At 51.1% G+C, this 25,157-nt stretch overlaps 1 protein-coding gene across 2 annotated transcripts in view; it reads right to left on the reverse strand.

Annotated features, from left to right (window-relative positions):
- Positions 1–235: 235 nt before the first annotated feature.
- Positions 236–25,157, reverse strand: part of CUEDC1 (CUE domain containing 1) — a 76,097-nt gene continuing 51,175 nt past the window's right edge. For both annotated transcript variants that reach the window (XM_019545608.1, XM_019545609.1), the window contains exons 2-11: positions 24,375–24,989; positions 19,242–19,369; positions 15,639–15,765; positions 14,390–14,573; positions 11,566–11,649; positions 9,589–9,678; positions 8,217–8,310; positions 6,799–6,857; positions 5,495–5,565; positions 236–4,475 (exon numbers count right to left, since the gene is read on the reverse strand). In XM_019545608.1, coding sequence (XP_019401153.1) covers positions 5,498–5,565; positions 6,799–6,857; positions 8,217–8,310; positions 9,589–9,678; positions 11,566–11,649; positions 14,390–14,573; positions 15,639–15,765; positions 19,242–19,369; positions 24,375–24,665 — 1,125 coding nt within the window. In that variant the 5' untranslated portion in view covers positions 24,666–24,989 and the 3' untranslated portion in view covers positions 236–4,475; positions 5,495–5,497. The remainder of the gene's footprint in view (positions 4,476–5,494; positions 5,566–6,798; positions 6,858–8,216; positions 8,311–9,588; positions 9,679–11,565; positions 11,650–14,389; positions 14,574–15,638; positions 15,766–19,241; positions 19,370–24,374; positions 24,990–25,157) is intronic.

Genomic DNA, 25,157 nt, shown 5'->3' on the forward strand with positions numbered 1-25,157 from the left:
CTCCCTTCTGCTTCCGCGAAGCCCCGAGGTGGAAAGCGGACATACGAAGGATTGCGAGAGCCTCGCTGTTTGAAAGGAAATAATAATCTCTACCAGATTAACCTTTAAGAGCAGTGCCTGGAACTAGAATGAAGAACAAACTGGCTTCACTCATAGTTTCGATTTCTCTGGTTCACCTTTGCTGGTAAAAAAAGAGAAAAGAAAAAAAATCAAAGGCAAAGAAAACCAAAAGCAGTAAGAGTACAACGTGACTTTATTATATGAATTACTATTAAACATCTTTAAGAAAAAAATCACTTATGGAAATAAATTCTAAAATAGCAACACTCACAAACGTCACAGAAGTCTTTTTTGTTTTATTTTGGGGAGGGTTTTTGTTCGTTTTGTAGAGAAGCAATACAAAGGTCACTGAGTATTGTACACCATTATAGAAGAAATGCGTTTTGGCTTTCAAGCCTTTCATAGCAGCCTTTCCATTTGTTATACCTGAATTTTAAAAAAAGGAGAGGGGGAGAATCACTCTTCTTCTGCTATGGCAATACTTTATACCCCCTGGACGTTTTGAAATGGCTACCAGGTTATGTCGTTCAGAACGGCTTTGTCTAAAGTAGGAGCTTGTACGGTTTGCTGTTAGACTGGATTAGCTGACGTATCCTACGGAGACACAGACAAGGCAGTGTGCCTTAAAGCAGAGATCAGCAAACTTTTAGGAGCGATGGGCTGAATTAATGGAGCTAGGTCCGACGTCCCCCACCCCGCCACCTTGCTGCGGTGTCGTCAACATCCCCTGCCGCCAAATTGCAGCCGATGTTCTGGCTGCTTTGGCCAGATGCAGTCAGCTGGCGGGGCAGGTATGGTCTGTGGACCACAGGTCACTAACCCGTTCCTGAGCCGCGCGTACGAAGAACTCGTAGGAGCTGGTACATATTGAGCAACATGTGCCAACAAAGCGCCTTTACATCTCACTCGAAGCCTGACACCCATTGTACACAATTAAAGAATGCTGCCTAACGACCTTAGTCCTCTCCCATTCGCTTTAGTGAATCACTCGCTTAAACCCACTAAATGCTCTCTACACTGCTTGGCTTCTTTTTTTTTTTTTTTTTTTAATATCTACACTTTGGGTCTATGGGGAATCAGACCTTGGGATGGGATGTCCTGCAATGTAAGAGCCTCCCAGTTGGCTGTGAAGGGAGTAAATGATGCTCAGTAGCTTGTACCCATAATGAAGACAGCTTGAGATCAGCCCAAGGAGAGGGAGGAGGGGGCAGCCAGCTGCCTCTGGTCTTTTATGAAGGGTATGCTGACAACATGGCTCTAAGGAGCTGCGTACATGAACTTGATGTCCTAGCGGTCAGTCTAGGCAGGAATGAACTGTGTTTACCACCTAGCTGTGGTTAATCCCATGCTTTGGGTAGCATTACCTGTGATTAGATGATGTGACAGTAAGCCGACTTGTCCTTGTCTACAGATTGCTAAATCGTGTTGAACGTCATGTTAGTTACCATGACTCCTTGCAGCCCGGCTGTTATACAACCCGATTGCACAAGACGACAAGGGACGCTCTGCCGGGAGAAGACTTCAGGGGCCCTTGCACTACACTGAGCACCCGCGCTGGTTGTAAACGTACAACACATGTCCGGGGGGACAGGTGCTTTGTTATCTCCCCTTCCTCACATCCCTGAAGCACTGCACTGCCCGGAGACCAGCCTGCCTAAGAAAAATGCTCCTCTCTTGGGACAGGCTGTAAAATTTCCTACCAGCAAGAGTCTGAGCTTCTGTTTGATCATCTGTTCATGCCTTTCGCATTGATGGAAACTTAGCTCAGAGTTAAGCCCTCGGTAGCCAAGAGGCGCTGGAACATTTACAAGCTGATTTAATTCCAAGCTTGGTTCTCTTCCAAACAGGCAGAGCTGCTCTGGATCGGGAGAGAGGAACAGGCAAACGCTTATTAAACAGGGAGCCAACTGAGGATAGGAAAAAGGAAAAAAAGGAACAAAAAAACAGCCTTAACTATTCTAGGCTGGGGAATATATAAAAGTCTCTCCCCGTTCCAAAAGCCATTTTATTTCCAGTGGTGCGGTTCCAGCTTCACGCTCAGTAATTTGCACGTGCGTACCCATGTGCACACGCATGCACACGCACTTCCCAAACGTGGGACTTTATCCCGGATGGCACTCGGCACTGCAGAGCCTGCTGATTTCACAGGGAGCTGCGGGCATCTGGCACCTTAGTCACATCCTTTCCCTTAAAAGCCTGCAAAGGACGTTCCTGGAGCCTCACATCCTGCATAGCCCAGCAGACTCCAAACCGCTGGAGTCTCGTCTAAGCGAGCTTGACATCATCTGGAGCTGTTCTAGCCTTGGAGGGGGAACGTTTCTCCTTCCATTCAGGGGATTTTACCAAAGGACTCATTGATGCGCCTCTCCCTGGCCTTTAAAAAGAAAACAGTGAAGATGCCAAGACCCGGCTCTTCGCTGGAAGAGCCTGAGGGCCCTAGGAATTGGTGGAGGGCCACAACGCCTGCCCACTTTGTGACTTAAATCATGCCCGAGTGAACCGCACTGTTCGAAGCGGCTCAGGTTCTGAACAGGAGCCCACAGAAACCACGTACCCAAGACAGCTGAGATCCTAAGGAAGCGTCCAAATAACGTGCCACACCACAAGGATGCGTCACTTGAGAGACTGACACAAGTGTGTGCATGTGTGTGTACACATGTACATGTGTGCGTGTGTGCATGCTCTTCCCCGCCAAGGGCATGAGTTGGCCTTAATGGCATCTCCCAAACATCGCTCTCGCACCCTCGTTTTTCTAAGTCTGCAGGCAGCAAGAGTATAGGCTGATTGAGCACCAGGTGCATGGAGCAAGAAACCTCATGCTCAGCAACTTTTAAAAAGCATCTAACTTGGCACACGCTTCAGAGGCCTACAGATTCTGAAGCAGATTTCCAAAGGGAGACTGAAAGCCCGCAGCCTGGGCTTTTGTTACAAAGCCCAATAGAAAAGCAATGAAAACAGCTTTTTGTTTGTTTGATTGCTTGGATTTCTTCGTCCCCCTGCTCCATTTGCAACCCAAATGTCGTAACATTTGTGCTAGTGCATGAGAGCCAGAAAGAGAAACTTGACTGGTTTCTTTTCACTGTCCAGGCTGAGAATAGACAATATTGCCGAAGAGGGGCAAAACTGGCTCGTGGGAGCTATTTCGGACCAAACAATCGACCCTGTGGTTCGAACGCATGAGGATTATTTTGGCCTGACAGTTCCCCCTTCAGCTAAAATGATCTTAGTGCTGCTTTTCCAGTCCTTCACAGCACTCGACTGTGACATGGGATTGCAAGTTCCCTCCAAAGAAGCCAGTAAACTCCGGGCCAACCACACCTTCTCACGCTCTGAAACCTCCTGGCCAAGTCTCTGCACAGATGTGCCAGGACCAGGTGGGACCCAGGGGCGAGGAGCCATTTGCATCTCACTCGAGGCCAAATCCAGATCCCGACAGCAAAACTGCCCATTCAACAGGATTTGGCTTGTGATGAACAAGCTCGGGGGGTGGCGGAAAATCAAGCAAGGCCCCATCTACACTCCCAGCCCATCGAAAACCATGCTCATCAAGCGTACTTTCTGCCGCCGAGGGAGAAGCCAGCTGGCCAAACAAGACCTCATGAGACGCATTCTAGTTGAGAGATCAGCCGTGACAATGAAACTGCTCCAATATCCACCCTTCATTCCAGCTCGGGAACGGTACCATAATATCGTAGGAGCAGCAACACAAAGCAAGAAAAGGTTGTCAATGGGACAGAAAAACACAGTCCCAGCTTTGTGCATGTTTCAAGGCAGTTTTGATCAATGCCTGAGGCAAAAGGTTGCATCCAAAGTAAGATGTCTTTAAAAAAAAAAAAAAAAAGAAAAGAAAAAAAAGAAGGCCTTTTCTTTTAAAAAGAGAATTCATATTGACCAATACCTGACCTGAATCCCAGCTCATTACTCTTAGTGGCAAACAACAACATTTTGTAGGTCTTTTTTCGTGTGCGTAGAGTAAGGTTACACTGCTACGGAGATATGTTTAAAAATGCTTGAGCCAGGGCTCAGGTTTGGCTGCATTATTATTATTATTATTATTATTATTACTGTTGTTTTGAATTCATATCAGAACAGCACATGTATCAGAGAGTGAGGAGTCAACCATTACTCCCATAAGCTTGACATCCACTATCTTCACAGCAGCGATCGAGAAAAATTCAGATCAGCTGCTGATTTTTGGCTGGATTTGCTAAAGAGGAAAAAGGTGTTTTCAAACCCCTGGTCAGAAAACATTGTGCCTCATTTTAATACTTGTACTTCAAAAGAGTACAACAGCAGGGGAGAAGAAAAAACAGCCAAGGGACTGCTTTTTTTCTCCTGTTCAGTCATCTTCTTATTAAGCCTTTGATAAGTTCTCTTCCAGCCATAAAGCCCAATTCAGGTAATGGATCTGGGATCTAGAAAAGAGAAGACAGAAGGGGGAAAAGCATACTTAGTCACAGCAGCTTCATGCATGGCTGTTGCCATCAAGCCTGTCACTCTGCAGTGGATGCTGTTAAACTGAGCCATAAATAATCACTGAGCTTGATGCGTGTGAATGGGCAGGCATGGATACATGGCGTGTTTTCATCCATAACTTTATGCCAAGCCCACCCACACACACGTTCTCAATGGAAGACAAAGAGCAGGGCAGACTTGGCCTGGCAGCCTTCCTTGCAAACTGGAATACAGATCTTGCACACCCAGTTGCAACAGGAAACACGAGATTTCTGCGGACTGGGAATTTCCTCATCTCCAGCAAGCCCCATCCACTGGGTGTCCTGAGTACCATGCATTTTGTGGGCCTCCCAGTGCAGGATTCGCATTGAAAAAAAAAAAAAAAAAAAAAGAAAAAAAAAAATCTGTGTTGCACTGGATCCCTCATTCGCAGCCTCAGCCAAGAGAAAAAGCCTAATTACCCCTAAGGACTTACTTCCCCTCTCGCCCATAGAGAAGACCCTTCCACCAACCTATTTGCACTGGTGTGGACCTCCCCTCTGCGGGGCCGGGAGTATGGCACCTTTTACTCGAGCCCTGCCCTCAGAGCTCATGCAGAATGGAGACTTCATCCCAAAGCGACTCTATTTAGGGGCTGCAGCCCTGCTGCTCTCCACCTAGCAGCTGTTAAGGGAGACAGGCAGGTATGCAATGAAGCAACAGAGGGCTAAGCCCTGTGGCTGACGTCCACTGGCACGCAGGTGTGCTGCACCAGGCTGTATGCACCGAGCCCAACTTCTGCCCTTAATACAGGACTCACAAGGCACAAAAAGCCTTGTTGATTCTTGGCAGCTGCAATGGATTATTTGGCTGCTCCGAGGCATGTGCTTCGTCTGTCGGCTCCAGGCGCCCAACCGAGCCTGGAACTCATTGCGGGTAGCCTAGCATAGCCCAGCCAATTTCTGTAATGAGTGGCACTTGACTTCAAGGCAGCTCTTACCACTTACTGCCCTTCTTTCGGTGTTTCCTCTTCCTCGTGTAGCTGCTGCCACCTCGCTTGGAAGTCTTCATCTGAAAAGCACGAGAGAAACTTTCTCGTCACACCCCGAGGAGACTCTTCCCCTGCGCCTAAGCAAGTTGGGTGTCATGTCATGGTCGGGTGTCCTGTCACGGCAGTGGCACAAGGGGCTGGCAGAATAACAGAGGTGCCTTTCGCTGCCAGGACACCAGTCTGACTCTGCCCTAGGCAAGTGGTGACAGAGTGGTCCCTGCTTGATGGCTGCGCAGTGGCCTTTGAGAAATGAGTTGTAGGCGTCATCCCATCTCCTACTGCCTGTGCACCCACCTGTACGAAATTCCCCTTTCTTGCCCATCTCAGCCAACAGGCCAAGGCCTGAATGAATCGCAGGCTACCCCCCCTGTCTAACCCCTCCTGGTGTTCTCCGGGGCAAGGGGACAGGGCCACCTCCCCTGCTGCTGTTACTGCCATGCAGGCTAATAAAGGACTTCAAATCCCAGAGCTGTCAACCCAGCCCCTTTCACCACAGCGGTCCACTTTGTTGAGAGGTACCCCCAGCTTTGCCCAGGCAAGCTGAGAGAGTGCTCCTTGCCCTCTGCTTCGTGGTCACCGGTCCTCTGAGAAGGAGCCCCAGTTTGCTACAAGGGGGTGGGCTGGATACCTGGAGCTCACCGGGGAAGGGAACAGAAGAAGGAGCCGATTCAAGTTCAAGCCGGTTCAAGTCCCAGCTCTCCCTGATTCAGGACACCACCCTGAACCTAGACCTCTCGTGTCCCATACAAATGCCTCAACCGCCTGGCTCCTGGGATGGATCAATCTCTTGTTCTTACCCCTACCTGGAATCTCAGGAAGTTTCCCAGACAGGAAACCACTTTCCCAGCCAGCTATTTTCATGCCTGAGTTTTCATGGGGGCTGGACAAGGAAGCACCCGTTATCCATTCAAGTAGCAGAAGTGTGGAGAAAGCAGAGAAGCATCATTCAAAACAGAGGAGGACCTCCTGCTCTTTCCTCTGGCTTGGGAAAGCTCCTCCATGCCTTGGGCAGGAGCTTTCCTCTTTCAATCTGCTACGGTCACCCAGACGGTGCAGCCCAACGTGGCCCAAGGCAACTGCAACGCCACGTGGCTGAGGTCACGGCAGGCAGGAAGACACCTCTCCGGGGAGGATACTCCATTTCTGACACTCAGACCCACGCGATTCAGAGGCCCACCCAGCCACACGCGCAACAACAGAGAGGGTGAGTCAGCCCATGATTCACTTCTGGCAGAAACAGGGCATTTCCTTACCGCACGAGTGTCCTTCCACATCGTCGAGAAGATTAGCTGTGGATGCCCCGGTCCCCAGCCTGCAGGCTCTGTTAAAGAAAAATGCCCAACGGCCTGGCCCGCCGCAACAGCATAGCAAAGTATACCCTTGCAGGCAGCCCATCACTGTTAACCCCAGAGTGGTTCCCAAGGTATGTTTCCCATTACAGTTTGCCCATGTGTTGTCCAAGATCTGGCTTATATAGCCAGAGTCGATGCAATGACAGTGTTTCTCCACCACCGTGCTTTGAATGGTATTACTGCCCGTGTACACAGGGAAGCAAAGCCTCCCCCCCCCGGCCTCCTTTGAGCCCCTGCATGCCGACTAAGAGAGAAAGGCAAAGGCAAAGGAGACAGGACAAAAGGAAGAGCTGCCCTTTGCTTTCTGGGCTCCTCTTGCCAAGACTGGCATGACAACGATCCAATGCACGCAGGCTGCTGGGATTAACTTGCCTCGAGGGAAATGCTTGCCAGACAACACAGTTTTAAGGGATCGAGGACAAGTCGCTCCATTTAAACAGGCTCAATCCAGACCCCAGATCCAAACAAGCCAAGATTAGAGAGGGTCCAGAGTCCCACAGATCCCTAATGTCGATACACTTGGTGCAGTTACAGGTTGAGATGTGAGACTTGCAAGTACGTGCCTTCTGGTTACAGCCACTGTTATTCCCCTCCTCGACAGCAGATCCATCTCCACCCCTGCCAGTCTTAGAGCCTGGGCACATGATGCATTTTATACCAGTGGAGAAAAAAGGAGCAGACTAACAGAGAAACCCTACGTTTATGCAACTTATTCTAATTGGTGTTCGATTGCTCTGGGAAAAAAACACCAAAGGGTAAAACTATACAATGGTTATACTGATGTAGGCACCATCTGCCCAAAGTTTATCCTGGCACAGTATTTGCCCAAGAAAAACAGGCTGTTCCCTGCTCCCTTTCTGCCCTATAGTGAGGCTCCGTAATGGCACCTTTTGCAAGATGCTACCCTGGCATAATTTGCTGACCGGTCCACTCTGCCTCCCAGTGTACTATACTTCGCTGTAGGAGACCCATGTACAAACTACATTAGCGTGAACACATCATGCGTGCAGCCCCTCAGAGAGAGTGTCAGAGCTTACGTGAGACTGAAGCAGTGTGTCGCAGATCTTTTTCCCCCTCTCCCCTGCAAATTTTTCCATCTCAAGGCTTAATTTCTTTTCCTACCAGGCCTTTCCCTCCATAATCTTCCTTTCAGCTAGCCTGAATCGCTCTCCCCACCCCCCATGTCTAGTGGACGGTCAGGGTGGCTGCGGCCCTCTCCAGCCACGTGCATCACAGTTTTGACCCCCGAGCTGGGACTCGGTCACAGAGACCTCTGTGCGATCAGGACACGGGAGGATCCCGTGCAGGCTGAAGGATACACCTGGTGCTTCAACAAGTGTTTTCTTTTTGACTTCCTCATTTTGGTCTTCTCTGAGAAAGCCCTGGCGAGTTCGAACAGCTTCTTGCGTGTTGCTGAAAGGAAAGCGGCAGGTGAGAGGTTCGCTCTCAATAATAAGCCATCCAGACAATGGTGATGAGCGATGCCAAGCTCGAATGGTGCCTCGTTAGGACAATTAACTCTTTGCATACCGCAGGGCAGCGAGGCGGGGAGGTGACCGAATCCAAATGAATCTGCTTATTTGAATGCAGGATTCACAATGCCTTAGTGTTTTGCCTTAGGAAGCCCAGGAACAATACACTTTTCCCAAGCCCTAGTACCAGCTACAGTGTCCAGAAAAAAAAAATTATAATTTGATCCCTGGGGGGAAGGATTTGATTTACTAAACAAAAGGTCTGGCTAGCCCGACTCTTACTGCGAGTTTCGTGACATTCTTGGCCCATGACTAAGGCAAAATCTTCCCCGCACTAAATGAAGCTCAGTTCACTGTAGCCTGTGAGTCAGAGTCCATGAGTGCCAATCTAATTTTGCAACAGGAGACCAGCCTGTGGCTGGCTGGAAAGAAAGAATTAAACCAGGAAGAGAGGCTATTAATTCCCCATTTCTCTCCTAGTAGTTAAAACAGAAGCTAGAAAGGCACTGCTTCCACTCCCAAGAACCATAACGCCAGGCAGGTCACAGATTTGCACTGTACGCTACAGACATCAAAGGCAGACGGATACAGGTCGCAATATGCAGGAGACACGAGGTCCGAGTGGTCCAAGTAATTAGCCAGCTCAGCTCCTGCCGGTGACGAACCCGCTACTCCCTCTGTACCTCTGGACTCATCCGTTTTGAGTCGGGGAGGTGGGAAGAAGGGGAGAGAGGACAATCCAACCCTGCTACCTCTACCTGCCTAAGGGCACCAGCATTTTCCAGGGGGGATTGGGAAGAGCTGGAGAGCAAAAGCACCCAGGACCTACATCCTCCTGGGAACCCTCTTCATCGACGGCTCTGACTGCGCTTCTGCTAGGAGATGGTATTGCAGACCCGAGACAGCTGCCGTCTGGCCGATCACAGTGCAAAGCTGCCACGCGGACAAGCACCCAGCCCCACCTGCAGCTGAACGCGCTTTGCCCACGGGCCCCGTCTGGTTCACAGAGGGGCCTGACAAACACGAAGGTCAGAAAGCCAGGTCTTTGTATCACGGCCCATTCGCCGGCACATACACATACACGCGCTCTGCTTTGGCAGAAGAGTGCCATAGCACTCAATTTGGTGCCGAAGACTCCTCCGGGCTTCCTCCTCCCGCCTGCCCTGCCGTCCCTGCTCACCCTCCCCTCTGCCCATATGGAGCCTGGAAACAAACTCACATTTTCCCATGTGTTTCAATTTGTCCCTGAATAAGGCATCTTCAGACACAGCACCGCTGGCCTCACTGGTTATGGAGGGAGCTACGTCACCTGAAATGCAAACATCTGGTCACTCGGGGGGCGAGGTCGCTATGACCCAGTTCCAGCCCTGGCACGAAGCGGCTGCCAAGCACCGCTATCTTGGGCTGAACAAGGCAGAGAGATGAGCGCGCAGACAGAGAACAGAGATGAGGGAAGAAATAGCAGCTGTTGGGGAAGCACAAAGGGCAAGTCTGTGCTGCCTCCATGACACAGGCCAGACTGAGTATCCCCATGCCAGTTGGGGTATGTTTTGGGTGGCAGAAGAGGGGTCAGCAGACACAGGGCCTCTCTTCCGCTAAGATCGGGACAGGCTTTTGATGAGACGGGTGCAAGACCGAGACCGGGTCCTCTGCTGATTTCAGCAGAGCAAGGGGTGACTTATCCCAGCAGAGAAGCTCAGTCCAGGGACTCATATCACCAGTCCTCAATATCTTTTCCACCTGTGCACGCTGACATCAGGCTGGCTGGCACGGCTGCCACCCCGGCCTGAAAGTCTACACTGGTGCCAATGGGAGCAAAAGAGACAAGGCAATGGAGAACAGGGCTCCCCCGGCTAATGTCCATGCCGAGTTGGGCAACTGCAGTCAACCCTCGCTGCCCTTGCAACGTACATCCCCAGCTTACCCCATCTGTTCCTTTTATTCCTCCGCTCATTACCGGCTCATACTCCCAGATCATTCCCACCACCCCGGCAGACAGATCCAACTCATTAAGCATGGAGAAAGTTTAGAAGTCTCAGCTGTACCAGTGCCGGCAGCTGATCCGGGTGAATCAGATCTTGTTAATTGTGTCCTTGTGCTCCCTTCCCCCGGCCCTCCCCTTCTTATCAAATTTGGGCACAATTGAAATTCCATAAGCTTGGCCAGAACCGTCACGTCAACCCCGATGAATAGCTGCATTTGCCTTGGCCCCCCCTCCGGACTGAGCACGAAGACACTGACAGACACCGACTAATTCTGTCCTTCGGGGCAGCTGCTGCGTTTGAGGACAAAGGTTAATCGGGATTACTCAGAGGCAGTCGTCATGCCTTCCGACGCCGATTCTCCGCTCCGGGCTACACAAGGGGCTGCTTTGTTACGCTTGGGAGCTAGATCGCAGTTCTCTGCTTTCTTCATCTGCTCTTCTGCCACAGCTAAGTCGCCAAGGGTGGTAAGAGAGGAGGGAACTAGGGACTGGGGAAAATGATGCTTTGAGACTCGAGCACAGGGGCAGCAACACGTTGGTGGCTTCAGTCTTGGACGTCTGATCCAATCTTGAGGCACGCATTGGACCACAGGTCTAGAACAGAGCGGATCTGATGGCTCCTTTGAGTGGATCTAAGCGGATCCGATGGCTCCTTTGGGTGGATCTGATGGGAGCCCAAGCTTTGTAGCTGCTGAGACTGCTACAGGGCAGGTGCTATTGACTTTGCACACCGGGGACCGTCTCTACCAGGAGGAAGCAAGGAACCTAGCAGAAATTCACCACCATCTTTCACACCACCGGGCTCATGCCCAGGAGCTCTAGCAAGAAATATAACGCTCAAAAAAATCTCCTCCATGGAAAAGGAGGCTGACGGGGCAGCTTTTCCAAGCACCAGCAGGAACTGGGTGCTGAACTCCCCCTGATTCTCTACAGGTGTTAAACCTGTCCACTGCTCCTTTGGCTTTTGAAGCGCTCACCCGTAACTTCTACCCATTTCACAGAAGACAAAAGCAAAGTTCTCTGCTGGTCATGTTCCCTGGCCACGAATAGCAGAGCTTTTGAGAGAAGAAAGGATTTGGGATATTTGGGGATATTTCATCTCCTGCTACTTGTCCTTGTGGAGACCCTCAGTCACTGAAGCCCTAGAAATACACAAGGTGCCGGGAGATCCCAGTGGTTGGAAGCTCTGCTCACCCGCGCCTGGTAGATTACCTGATATTACAGAAGAAAAACTGAAATTGTTGCTGACGGCAACGCTGCTTGACTTGGATTTTTTTGATTCATATTTCAATCGATCTGAAAAACAAAAAGACACTCGATTTGATCTGGAACTCGTACACTCACTCCCTTCGTCTCTCTCTAACCACGCATTTATTCTGCATCCACTGCCAGGATCTAGCAGCTTCAGAGTAACAAGTGTCCCAATGAGGAAGGCGGCTGGGGGCAAGATTTGGAGGTTATTGTTTTCAAGGGGGGCTGAGCTGACAGCCCTGAAGGCTGCAGTCCTTTCTCAAAGCGTAGGGACAACCTGGCCAGTAGCACAGCTAAACTTGCTAATGTGTCTTGCCATCGTGCCATATCCCTTGAGGGACCATGTTTAGGAGTGAACAGATGGATAACTGGAACATGGACTGACACCCACTAATCGCATTTCGTTGGCGGATGAGTATCAGCTTCACCTAGATCTTGGATTTGTGAATGGAAAAAAAAAAAAAAGGAAAATAAAATCTGACCATGCAAACATACTAGACAAAATCAGACTTAGGTGTGCCACTTTTAAGTCCACGTAAAGACACCTAAATAAGGTTGTTCAGGTGCTGACGTGCCCCGTAAGGCCTCTGAAACCCACAGGAATTTGCAGATGCTCAGTATCTCTGAAAAGCTGGAATTAATGACTGAGCTTATGACTGGACTTGGCTTCATAGGATTTTTCTTGAAATTTGCATAGACTTGATAGGTCACTTGTGCAAAGAAATAAATGCTCAAAAAAAAGTATTTCGGTTTTGATGCCATTTCGCTTCTAAAAAAAAACAAAAAAAACCCCAAGAAAACTCTTAGCAAGAAAAGATTGAAAAAAGTAACTTCCTGTCACTTCATGAATCCTAGTGGTGACAGAAGAAGATGTTCACATCTCTGAAAACAGGGCCTCCGAACTCAACCAAAACTCCAGGTCAACACGGCTGCGTGCGTTCAATCCAAACGTAGATCTAGATTTCGGAGACATGCCATTTTCTTTATAATGGAGGGTAGGGGTCCAGTAGCAGAGTTAACTCAGCCTGTGTGCATGTGTCTGTATATTATGTTTCTGTAAGTCTGGTAACCGGTAATCAGTTATCAGACCTACAGAAAGCGCTGGATAAAATCCTCACCTCGGTGAAATCAATGGCAAGGATTTCACCTCTGCTTTTTGGCTAACTTCTTCCCAGGGAAATGGACAAAAGTATCTATTAGCTGTGGTCTCCATCCCAGATGTTTGGGCTTAGGGGTGCACCACCGTCTCCCAGATGTTGAGGTTTTGGACCTTCCATTTTTGCTCTGCACGCACGCGCGCGTGTGTGAAAGAGTGTATACACACACACATATATGCATACACACAGAATAAAGGATATTATTTATTGAAAATAATATATCTATTTGGAATTGAACCCAAATCCCTGGAGTACAAGTCCCATGCCTGAACCACAAAGCCGCCTACCCCTTTGCTGACACCATTTGGGCCATGCAGGACCTCAGGAGAGTGCAACCCTGAGAAGCAAAGCCCAGATATTCAAGGAAGCTGGACCGTCTCTGTGACGGATTGCCTCTGCAAGTAAAGGATTGTCTGTCCGAAGCTGCTCGGAGGTTCAGACTGTGGAAGCCAGCCTGGGAGAGATGGATCAATGAGAGCATGTTAGGGACTGCAGTCAGGTTGTGCAATGAATGCAATTTATCACACAGGGCCTGCATCATTTCCGCCCTGCTATATTGCGTGCTTTCTATTCACCCCTCCAAAGCCTCGCACAGCACGAACACTTTGCTGACAGCTTAGACAGGCAAATTGAAAACGTTCATCTTATCCTGCTAAAAGGAAGCAAAATGAAAATCATAAGCCGAGCAGCTGATTTTCTGCCGCTGATGGATAGGAGGAAGAGCATTTAAATTAAAGCATTACAACGAGCTTTCGCAAACCAAGAACAAGACCCTCGAGTGACAGGTACCATGACGGGTGAGGGGAATATATTAGCCTTGTGTGTTGAGAATTAAAATGACAGAGCAGAGAAGAAATGGAAGGGACGGGCTCATCCTTCAAGAGAAATGAAACCACCAAAACCCCTTAACTTCTCCCTGCAGTGTCATCAGACAAGCTGCTGGCTAACAACTGTCAAAACCCACTACACAGAGGCTACAGGGACTCCCAAAGTATTTTAGAAGTACAGAGATTGTGATTGCATAATTACAGAGATGTACTTGCCTAACACCTGGGCTGATCACATCCAACTCATTTATGTCAGAGGCACAGAGAAAGCCGTGGTGAAATGGGAAACTATCAAAACCTCAACATCTGGGAGACAATGGTGCACCGCTAAGCCCCAGCATTTAGGAGGGGAGACCACAGCTGATGACGTGCTTTGCTCATTTCCCTGGAAAGAGGTCGGCCAAAAAGCAGAAGTGACATTCCTTGCCACTGAATTCACTGGGGACAGGATTTTATCCAGTGATTTCTGTAGGTCTCGTAACTGTGAAAGGGACTGGCTGGTGGGAAAGAGGCAGTGAATTCACGGTGGGTGGGGACCAGCTGCTAAACCCGGTTAGCAGAAGACGGAAGGACCCGGGAAAACGCTCCTGCCATCAAGCTCTCCCTGGGTTATATTCTCCACCATCGCCCCCCACGCAGAGCAGGTGCAGCAGGAGAGAGAAAACACTGCCGTCCTGGCCTGGCGGCATTCTTCACTGGTGGAAAAGATGAGGCCATAAAGACTTTGGGCCCAAGGGCAAGAAATGGCAGGAAAGGAGGAACCCACACACGGGAAGCAGAAACAGAAATGCTTCGAGTCACCTTTCTCGAGGGCCAGGAGGAAATCCCGGTTCCTCTGGAGCTCCTTCATGAACTCTTCGTTCTGCAGGAAGAGGGCAATGCGCTCGTCCTCCAGGTACTGCTTCCACTTCCTCTCTTGCTCCAGCGAGCCCTGGGACCTCTGGCTGCTCTCACAGGACAGCGACTGATGGCAGCTTTGCGAGCTCTGGACAGGAACGAGACATGAAGGGAGAGTCAGTGCAAGCCTTTTCTCGCACATCGCAGTGGCGGTCCTGCTTGACTTCACACCCTGATTCAGCAAAGCAAGGGAGCGTGTGTTTAAGTAACAGTGGCTTCGATAAAGCATAAGCCCAAGTGCTCTCCGAAGCGAAATCCTGGCTCGTGGGACAGAGGTTGGAACAACTAAAGGTCTCTGCGCATCAACAGCAGGTTGGGTAGCAGTGGTCCAAGCTCTGCCCACCTTCCCTGCTCTGTTCTGACCATGCTTGAAGATTATTTCTAGTGGGAAAGCCCTTTCCATAACCCAGCATGTGCTCAGCAGCAGAGGTGCTGACATGGTGCATCCCCTGTGCTTTGTCCCTCCTCACCCTGCGAGATGACTAAATCCCAATCAATTAAGATGGCTGGACCTCACGGGTGTCACTGCTAGGCCCACGGGGTCCTTATGGCTAGGGAGGAAGGACGAGTCTGGTGTGGCCCTCAGATGCCAAGCTAAGGCTCAGGAGCTGGTTATCAGGAGGAAAGAGTCTTTTCTCTTGGGAAGGGAAAACACTGGAGCTGGAAATAAGGGAGGCAGAACAATATGGAAGCCTGCAAGGGTGAGATGGGGAGGGGAAGCAGTATCCACTCCCACCAGTGGCATCTATCCGATTTGCAGCTACCCTCGGAGGGCCGCGACAAGCAAAAGCATACAATTACTGAGGAAGGAAAAGGGCACCAGGACCTCCCCACGCTGAGCCCAGTGAATTGACAACTTCCTACTCCCAGAAAGGTAATAGAGCCCGAGACGCCGAAGCCCCAGCGCAGTAACTCAGGACATCGTGTTGGAACACAGCTGCCTCGGGCGGCGAGGGACGCCAGCCAGCACGCAGCACGTGATACGACAGAAAGGGAGAGGGAAATTCGGCTACAGTCCCCATCCCCAGCTGCCCCTCACCTCTTCACAGCAAGGCGCTTTACTCAGTCTGTCTACTTCAGGACAGAAGCAGCCCTGCCATGATTTGAAGCTGGGGTCCCAGGGCATTTAAGATGCTGAAAGCACTCTCCTCACCTGCACGCTGCTGATCTGCTGGGGGAGGATGCGAAGGAAGTCATCGGGGAGGTTGCCGAGGAGCGGTGGATTCCAGTTCCTGTACCGCCGCGGCGCTGGAGGGCCGGAGGAAGTCTGGATATCAATTCTGCAGGCCGGGGGGGAAAAAAATAAAGACACGACAGGATAAGGCAGCAATCATTGCAACGCGTCGGCGTGCTCTGCAGATGCTGACGGACCCGGTTCTCAACGACCTTTGGCTCAAATCAGAATGGGAGGTCCCATCCGGCCCCCAAAAAGTATGCAAAAGGCTGACAATCGTGAGACGTTCTAAAAATGTCTGGTTATTTCAGGGTTCGGCACTGACTCAGGTGCTCTGTGTTCCTCCCTGCTTTTGGGAGGCTATTCTACCACCCCCCGCCACAACCTCACTACTGGCATTAAGGCTCCCTGAATTTCTGGGAGTGTGAAAACCTCTTCGTTTTTTTTATTCCGTTTCTCCTGAGATTTTCTTCCTCTTCCACCACCTCCAAACACCCCATTTCTTCAATGGGCTTGTTTCTTGCACCAAGGACTCCCCCAGTTAGCACCTGTTTACATGCCAGCCTACAAGCTGCTTTGCAGAAGAGGCACGATGCACTCACCAAAGCAGTAAATCCCTGCCCGGGAGAGCTCACAGCCTAAGGGTGGCAGGCAGCAGGTAGGATGCAGAGAGGCATCTGGATGCTCTCGTTATCAGGTTCCTAGGCATTTTTGGAAGGAAGAAAGGCAGCGCAGACCTGATTTGCATCCATCGGGGAGGAAGCTGGCGGGGAGCAAATGTGGCTGCTTGAAAGAAGACATAGAGCTGGCAGTGGGGCTGAGGAGGAAGGTGAGAGGACATCTCTGCGCCGGCAGATTTCATATCCACGTGAAGAGGCCTTATCGCCACCTCTGATCGCATGTGTGCGCGCCCGCGTGCGGATTTTATTTCCAGAGCTGTCAGCGAAGCGTCAAAGTCGGCGAAGGCGGCAGGAGGTGATGATGACTGCGTGTGAATGTCAGCGTCTTCATTATCACTTACGCTCGGGGAAGAAAACAAATAAAAGCCTCTTCCCTGGCGCCGGCTGCTTTCGAACGTCCCTTTGCGGCATGCTGGCTGTCCCCGCTTCGCCGAGTGCCGGGGGTGCCCGACACAGCCCAGAGGACAGCCACACCAGGATCAAAGGGTGCTTGTGCTCGTTGAAAGGCTCCACCCGTGCACGAGGCTGGACTAGCGAACCACATCTATTAACCTCCCACCACGCTCCCCAGAGCGACCGCCTGCTCCAGCTGCTCTTATGGAGTCGACTCAGACGAGGTCAGCCCAGGGTGACTGCGGATAAACCCAGCTCCACAGCCCGTGTCTCTGTGGCCCATGCCTCTAAAATGAAAGCTGAGCTGAATCCGCTCCACTTTGTGCATCGTAAGAGCAGCCTTTGGGCCTCAGCTGTCCTCAAGTCGCTGGACAGCATCTCAGCCCAAACCCCAGTGCACACAGTTACAGAAGAGACTTACTGCACAGGATCTGATCTGTCGTACATACCCGTTGCTACTCCACTGTACCTTTTGTCCGAGGTTTTAGGAGGAAACCAGGCTTTTCATGTGGGGCTGTAATAAGCACCTTGCTACTCTCGGGATCATAGAAAGGAGAGATGGAAAATACACTAACAAATGCAAAAAAGCAGGCGTGATATTTTCTCCCTGTGAACGCAGTTTAAGTGCTAAGGGGCTCTAATCTGGTAGAGAAAGGCAGAACAAGATCCTACAGCCGGTAGATGAAACCAGAGAACAAGCACGCATTTTTCCAGCAGGTAACCATTTGGGGACATGCTACCACAGGAGGTAGCGGGCTCTCCATCTCTTGAGGTCTTTAAAATCCAGACTGGATGCCTCTCTGGAAGCGACACTTTTATTCACTAAACTCCACGGCTCACTGCAGAGGCAATCCTCAGCAATCCCTCACGGCTGAGGACGGTTGTCTTCCATAATTGCTTTATCCGTGGGCCCAAAGATGACTGATGAGGCCAACTGGGCATCAACAGACTCTGTTGCAACTGGGACGTGTGTTTCCATGTGACAGAGATAATATAGGGAATTTTGGTGCACAGGAGGTGAGCTCCTGGCCCCTTTGGCCTTTCAATTTTATATGCATCTAGGCAGACGCATCAAATCCAGATGGGACTTCACAAGGATGACATGTGCTGTTGAGGCCGTGGAACAAGGGACACAACGTGGGTCCCCTGCCCCAACTACTCCAGGTGTCCCCCAGCCGAGCCAAAGGAGAAGCCACGTGAGCTTTTGGCCGCGGTGACCTGTTCCACCAACTCGCGAGCAGGCACGTATTGCAGCTGAATCGCACCTCCCAGACAGCTCGTAAGAAGCACATCTGTTCCACGGTTCAGTTTTCTAAGTTGCCCCCAAAAATGCAGTAGGCCCTCTACATGCAAGAGCACGTGGGCTAATTAAGTAACCGCCATCTCCATCATGCTCGCGTTTATGGCTACAGACAACAAAAGGCTGAAGTCAGAGTTTTACAAGATGGATAGCCATCGGCTCACTTAGAGAGAGGCCACCTGGTGTTTTTTCAGATGAAGTCAAAGCTCCCCCATCTCCGCTGGCTAATTTTTGACATTCCTCTCGGTCCAGGAATTACTTTCTCGGCTTTTCAGCTGTTCAGTTTCTGAAGCCCCTGTAGACACTTCCATCCAGCTGTGAACTTCATTCATCTCCTCCGGCTCCTTCTCACCCAGCCCCAATTAGCTCCCACCAGATGATCCTGCGAGAAGCCAGCCCCTGTGCAGTCAAACACCATTTGTGCAGCCTTGCAATGGGCCTGGTCCATTTGCCTTTCAATAACACTCGGTTTCAGGTCAAAGCCCCGTGGTGAGACAGCAGAGAGCACGGAAGGCGGCTCCCCTCCGCTCACACCAGGGTTTCATCTGGATCATACTACAGGTGTGCTACGGCCTCTTCTGGGAAAAGACTTCATCAGGACTGAAGGCAGGGGTGAAACTCGTATTGCAGTGGTGTGCTGCTCATCCAAGCTCCCATTTTGCGTCTGGTGAACTCATACCCAGGCCACTCCTGCTTCACGTGCTCAGATTTGAACGCAAGCTCCAAATTTTGGCTCGCTTGCACATCCCCACTGAGAGGTGAAGTTAGGGAAGCCGGAAGAAACTCCCAGGACCAGTACTTTGTACATCTCTCAGACAACCGCGTGCACAGCAAGTCCCAAGGGAAACCAGCCTGCCACCCAGCCGGCTTTGCTCCACTTCCTTGGACTGGGATCCCTGACCCCATGGTTCAATCCAACAAGATTTCATCCTCAGCCACATGCCAGCAAGCACAGCCCGGCCCTCCTCAAGTGTCCCGATGCCTGTGCACCCATCTGCACCGCCTGGATCTCCCAGGCACGCTCAGACGTCCCAGCCTGCAAAAAGGAAGCGTGCACAGAGGGAAAAACCTCGCTCCTCCCAGCACGGCAGGCTGCACCCCAATGCCAGAGGCTCTTCGTCACGGTAGCACAGGCATTCCCCTCCTGACGCTTCATTTCCTACAAGACAACGGGCTAATGGCAAGCGGGCTCAGCTCGGTGGTGCTTACCTGGGAGGGGGGGTGGGAGGAGCTTGGGGATACTGCCGGTCAAACACGTGCACATCGTAGGCAGGGGGCGAGTACACGGGAGGGGGCTCTTCATCCGAACTGTCTGGTTCCAGAGTCCGCTCCAAAATCTGTGCAAAGGGAGAAAGAAGAAATGAAAGACTGGCGGGGAGTTGGCAGAAGACACCCTGGAAAAGGCAAGACATGCCGCGAAAGCCCAGCCGCACACCGTGCCTCCCTGCTTGTGCATTGGGACAGAAGGCAGGGGTAACTCGTGTGAAGCCGTGGGGGGCAAACCACTGTGAAACCAGAATTGGACCCATCACACCATTTTTTTTTTTTAATTTTTTTTTTTAAAGCCAGCTAATCTGGGGGCTGCCAGTCTCGGTGCTGGGGCTCTAGGAGATCGTGTCATAAATTGGGGGAAAATTGCTAGCTGAACGCAGCTACCTCATCTGTGCTCCCTGGGGAGAAAAGGGCAGACGCAAAACCTCTGCAGAACAAACATGGGTGTGCAACTAGTGTAACTGCAGCTCCCTTCCCTGCTATTCAGCTCCTACTGACTTCTGTGGAAGAGTGCTCCTGGCCTGCTGGCACCAGGCGCGGGTATGGCCTCAGGTGAGCTGCCCTCCCCCAGGTACTGCCTCAGTTTCCCTCTCCTTACAGCCTTTCATCAGCAGCTGAGGGAGGCCTGCACTTCACACCCCACTTGGTGTGGAGGCAGGCATGCTCCCTCCAAACACAAGCACTCCCTTTACCTAGACCTGGCTCTTGGGACAGTCTTGAGCTGTGCAGACTGCTGTGGGGCGCTGAACCAACTCTCAGATGGAGAACCTGGCTGGGCCACCTACCCCCGGGAGAGGGCCTGGATGAAGCGTTGGGAACGGTCAAGACTGGGTGAGGACCCACTTCTCAGTCTCCTCCAAAAGGCGACACTTCGGGTGACGGTCTTCAAATTCGATCTTGGCTCTCTGCATCTCTAGCCGGACATTAGTAATTATGAGATGCCCCAGGCAGCTACAGTACTTCAGGTCGCTTTGCTACCACGTCCTCCACGTGCAGACCTCAGGAAGGGCATGCGGGGGTCAGTGGGGGCTTCAGATTGGGCCTCAAGTGCTGTTTAAAACAAACCCCTCAGGCTTCACACTTGCACCAGCCACACGCTCGAGGTGTTTGCCTGCCTGCTCTCGTCCAGCCGTCACCTCTCCCTGAACTTCCTGCATTTTTTGACCGGCTGGCCTCCCATGCGACTGATCCCAGAGCACCGCATACCTGGCCGACCTCGCACGCACTTGACAACAGCTTGTGGAGAGTAACTCGGCGCTGCCAACTCCACGCGGAGAACAAACACTTTGCAGAGCATTTCCACAGAAGCTGCTGAGGTCACACGCTGCATACAAGCGCTGCCAGAGCCGTGCACTCATGGTCAAGAGACCTATTCACCTGAGCTACTGGCTGCTAAAGTTCGGGTGTTTCCTAATAAGCACCGCAGCTGGGCGACTGCCAATACCTCGCTCCCCTGGGGAAATATTGGTTTTAAACAATGAGCTGAGCTCACATGAACAAATGGTTTGGGGGGGGGAGGCACATGGATCCTCCACCTCTGATGCTCGTGGCCGATGCTTCTCTTTCAGGACATACTCAGCTGCTCACAGCTGGACTACACTGACTAAGCATGGGAACAGGAGCAGCACAACTTCCTTTTCGTGACCATAGTTTCCGACCCTAGAAACTATGAAGCTGTGACCAACATATTCAACCACAGCCTTAGTCACAGAGCCACAGGCACTGTCACACGGATGTGTAGCACTGGGACACATAGGAGGGGGAGGTCCAGAAAGTAAGTAGTCATAAGAACATAAGTGATGCCAGACCGAATCAGACCACAGGTCCGTCTAGCCCAGTTTCAACCTCTTCCTAGCCCTGGCCAAGTGATCCATCTTCCAGACTAGGAAGAAAAGCTCTCATGGGGGTGGGACTGTGGTGCTGCCTTCCTTTCGCTCATCTCTGCACGTCTCCAGGATTTCGCGGGTGGCGTCCACGGGCTCTCGGATACATCCAAGAGGCAGGGGCACTAGCTGTTATTCTCTGCTCGGTGTCTCCCCCTCAAAACCCGAGGTTTTAAAGCGCTGATCTGCACTCCCGTTCCTGCTTTCAGTCTTTCTTCCAGGCTTTCAATTGTTAGACATTTGATGGCTACCAAGGGGGGCTTGCAGAGCCTGTCCAGACCAATCTGTCCCTTGATCTGCACCCCACACAGCTCCCAGCACTCAGCAGCCCAGGACAGTGGTGATCTACCTTCTAGCCCTGGGGACCAGGTAAATGTTGGGGAACCGGTCCGCAGGCCAGATCCCACGGGCAGGGTCGAGCTGTGGGTATGGCCGGCCCAACTCCACGTGCCAGCCCAACCCCAGCACGTGGTGGCATGATCTAGTGCGCCAACGTGGGGCTTCCCATGGGTCCATGACTTGGCAGCAGGAGACCGGCAATTAATGCTGCTGTCTCACCACCAAATTTCCAGACCCATCAGCTGGGTGACACGGCTCCACAGGCCAGATGTGCGCCAGGGGTTGAGCATCACTGGCCTAGGAGTTCCCAATAATGAGGCTCCACCTCTCGTTACCATGTTTCATCAATCACTAACGGACCTATCCACCACCATCCACAATTCACACTTTTCCAGCACTGTGCCTCAGAGGATCTTAAAGTGCTTCACAAATACTAATATATTAACCTGCCCAAAGGTTCCCCGTGAGTAGGTAAAGAGGCCCAATGGCCAAGGTCATGCAGGAGTCCCTGCTCCCAGGATTTTGGCCCCAGATGCTCAAAACACGGCACCCTCCGTCTACATGATCCCATTAGAAGAGGTCAGGCCCCCGCACCTGCGAGATCCCACTGCCTTGACACTAGAAGCTGTGACTCTCTCCCTAGAAACTCTCATCTTGCCAGGATGTTTTAAATCCATAAATAGTTTAAGAGCCTCTTGTAATCTGAAGCGGTTTTCCAGCCGCCTACTTCGCTAAGCGTGATGTACAGACGGCTCTTGTCGGCTTTATTCCCATACTCATTTTGGAGACTCCCCATCCCTCTCGTCAGGTCTTTTCTTTCCCATTTTTTGTGCTTATGAAACAAAAGGCCAAAAAAAAAAAAAAATCGGCATCGATTGACTCGTTTCCCCGTCAAAAAAGAGCAGCCTAAAAATAGCTCCTTTGCGAGCAGCGAGGGAAACGTTCAACCTCGTGCCTTTGCATTTTGCAATTCCGAAAGAATTAAAAAAAAAAAATTATTTGCTTGCAAAACAAGTTTGCAATCCAGTGAGTGAACGCTGCACGCAAGGTTTCCCCTCTGGTATTTTGGTTCTAATCCACAGAGACCCGGCAGCTTCCCACCCTGCTGCGCCATACGTTTATCTGCCATTATACCATTAAGCCACGAGATGGCTCTGTATTCTGCATAGTTCCTGACAGAGCAGGTTTCCTGGTAAACAAAGTAGACAAAGCTGGAACCAGAGCTACGTGGAAGCCTGCTTGTGCCTGTATTTATTAGCTGTTTTCTTCAACAAACCTCTTGGGCCAGACTGCAATTCTTTCGTTATTCCCCATGTCCCGCATCTCTTCTCCCCTGTTGCAAACCAGAGATCCAAGCAACCTGGTTACATGACACGCAGCAAAGGTACACTCCTTCCAGCCTCTTTCTTGTTCCATTCTGTCGCCGTTTTCCACCAGGAGGTTAAAGAAAATGCTTGCTGGGAGACAGAATTGCATTTTGTCCTGTTTTTATTTGCAAAGGAAGATGCTGCAGTCAGCCTCTCTCTCTCAACAGCAGACAAGGGGTGGTTTGCTATGCCCTAGCACTGGGATCTCAGAAAGGCTACCCTTGAGCTGCAAATGCAAAGGGCCATCATTTTGCCTGCCACCAGAGACTGAAAGAGGGAGCTCCACGGCTGACAATGAGAAGCTCCTCATTCACGGTTGAGAGCTAGACGGTTGCTGATGATTTGCCTTCTCCGTGGATCAAACAGAGAAAGGTACATAGGACCAGATCCTAATCAACCTCCTAAGCCAGGAGTCGGCAACGGTTTTCAATGGGGAAGCCAGCATGACCCAGCTCACGTCCCAGGGAAGCACGCAATAAGACCGGGATGCCACATGTCCCGGGCATCCAGTTGTGAAGGCGTGGCAAAAGCCCCTCCTTTGCGAAAGCCTGGCGTGTCACAAAAGTAGGCACGTGAGGGTTTTTCAGGGATTGGAGGAGGGTGGACGGGGATTATATGTAGGTACCTCAGGCTCCTTAGGCGCTAAGGTGGACTAGAACGTGGCTCATAATACACCGTGACTCACAGGTACAGCATACAAGTTGCATTAACATACCTGGGGGCTGGACATGTGCAATAAGAGCAAGCTTCGGCCCTCTCATAACCTTTAGATTCAGCCTCATTTCACCCTCCCCGTCTCTTTCTGGGTCAGTGGGTACGAGCTGTGCCGTTCACTACATTATTTCCACAGGAAATGTCAGCAGGAAGCTATTTGACCCATTCTCCATTTCGGGTCCTTGCAGTTTCATTCCTACGTTCATCACGCACGTCAAGACTGGAGAACAGCTACAATCTTTGCTGGAAGGAGGATGAGTGTCGTATCTGATGGAGGGGAAGGGAAGCACTGGAGCAAAGTCAAGGCCGGTTAGTAAAACTGCTCCGAAAACTAAGAATAAAAAGCTCTTCCATACTCAGGGGACCTGCTTCTTCCGATTTCAGTGCCTACAACACAGTTAACTCCTGCCCCGAGGCCGGGTCTGGCTATGGTGCCGTTTCTTGCCATTACAGGGCTCAACACTCAGCTGAATTTGAGCCCGATGACAATTTCTAAGGATCTCAAAGCGCTTTAAAGTATTAGGTATTGAAGTTTGCCCTCCCTTCCTCCCCCTTTTCTGTGCATTATTACAAGCAATTTTGCAGATAAGGAAATTAAGGCATGAGAAGGCCCCCTAAAAATCACCCAGGAAAACATCAATGCAAGAAGCCCAGACTCCGACCGCACAGCCCCTTCCTATAGACACCAGGTAAAACTCCCATCTTTTTTCTGGATGCCAATCAACAGCAACTAAGGGCAAGGGGATGGGACGGGTAATGGACGTTACCTCGGGGGGGATACTGTCATCGGAGTCCGAGCTGTCATCATAGCCACCGCCGTCCAAGTTCATCTGCAAGAGCTGGTCGATGGTGGCGTCCACGGCCCCGTTGTTGGCCCTCAGGACACATTCAATGATGTCGTAATCCATGTTGGGGAACATCGTCTTGAAGTCCTCCATGGCTTGGTTGAACTCCAGCCGCCGCACCTGCCGGCTGGGCCGGCTGTTATTGAGCTCCTGAGCAGAAGAGCTGTTCCTCGAGCTGCCATTGCTGCTGCTCCTCCGGAACAGGCTTGTCATTTTGGAGAGCTGTTTTTGGAAAATGTTTGACCCTTTGAAAACTATTCGAGAGACAACGCAAAGAATAGGAGATGACCGATCCCAGCAGAGGAGGTGGTGGCAGCAACGGCGGCAGGGAATGCAGCACCGCCCGCCGGCTTCGGCGTCCAGAAATTACGTGGGCATCCTTTAAAACCACCGCCCAGCGATCCAGCGTGCAATGGAGGGGCATGCAGGAGGCCTCAGCAGAAGAGCCGCGCAACCACAGAGAGGCCAGGCTCACAGCAGTCCCACGCCGGCGCCCGCGAAGGAAAGGCCTTCAGCAACACAGCAGCATCATTGAACCTGGGAACAGGAAAGAGAGAGACACGTGTTGGACAGTCTCATGAAGAGCCAGCTGGGCCCCTCTGAGCCAAACAGAAGGGCGTTTTGGCCTGTAAAGGCATCCTTTGGTTAAAGCACCAATTTCTATTTTTTTTATTTTTTGAGGAAAAACCTTGGACTTCCCTGAAA

The sequence above is a fragment of the Crocodylus porosus genome, unplaced genomic scaffold (assembly GCF_001723895.1).
Source record: "Crocodylus porosus isolate Cpor-Errol unplaced genomic scaffold, CroPor_comp1, whole genome shotgun sequence".
NCBI classification, from domain to species: Eukaryota; Metazoa; Chordata; order Crocodylia; family Crocodylidae; genus Crocodylus; species Crocodylus porosus.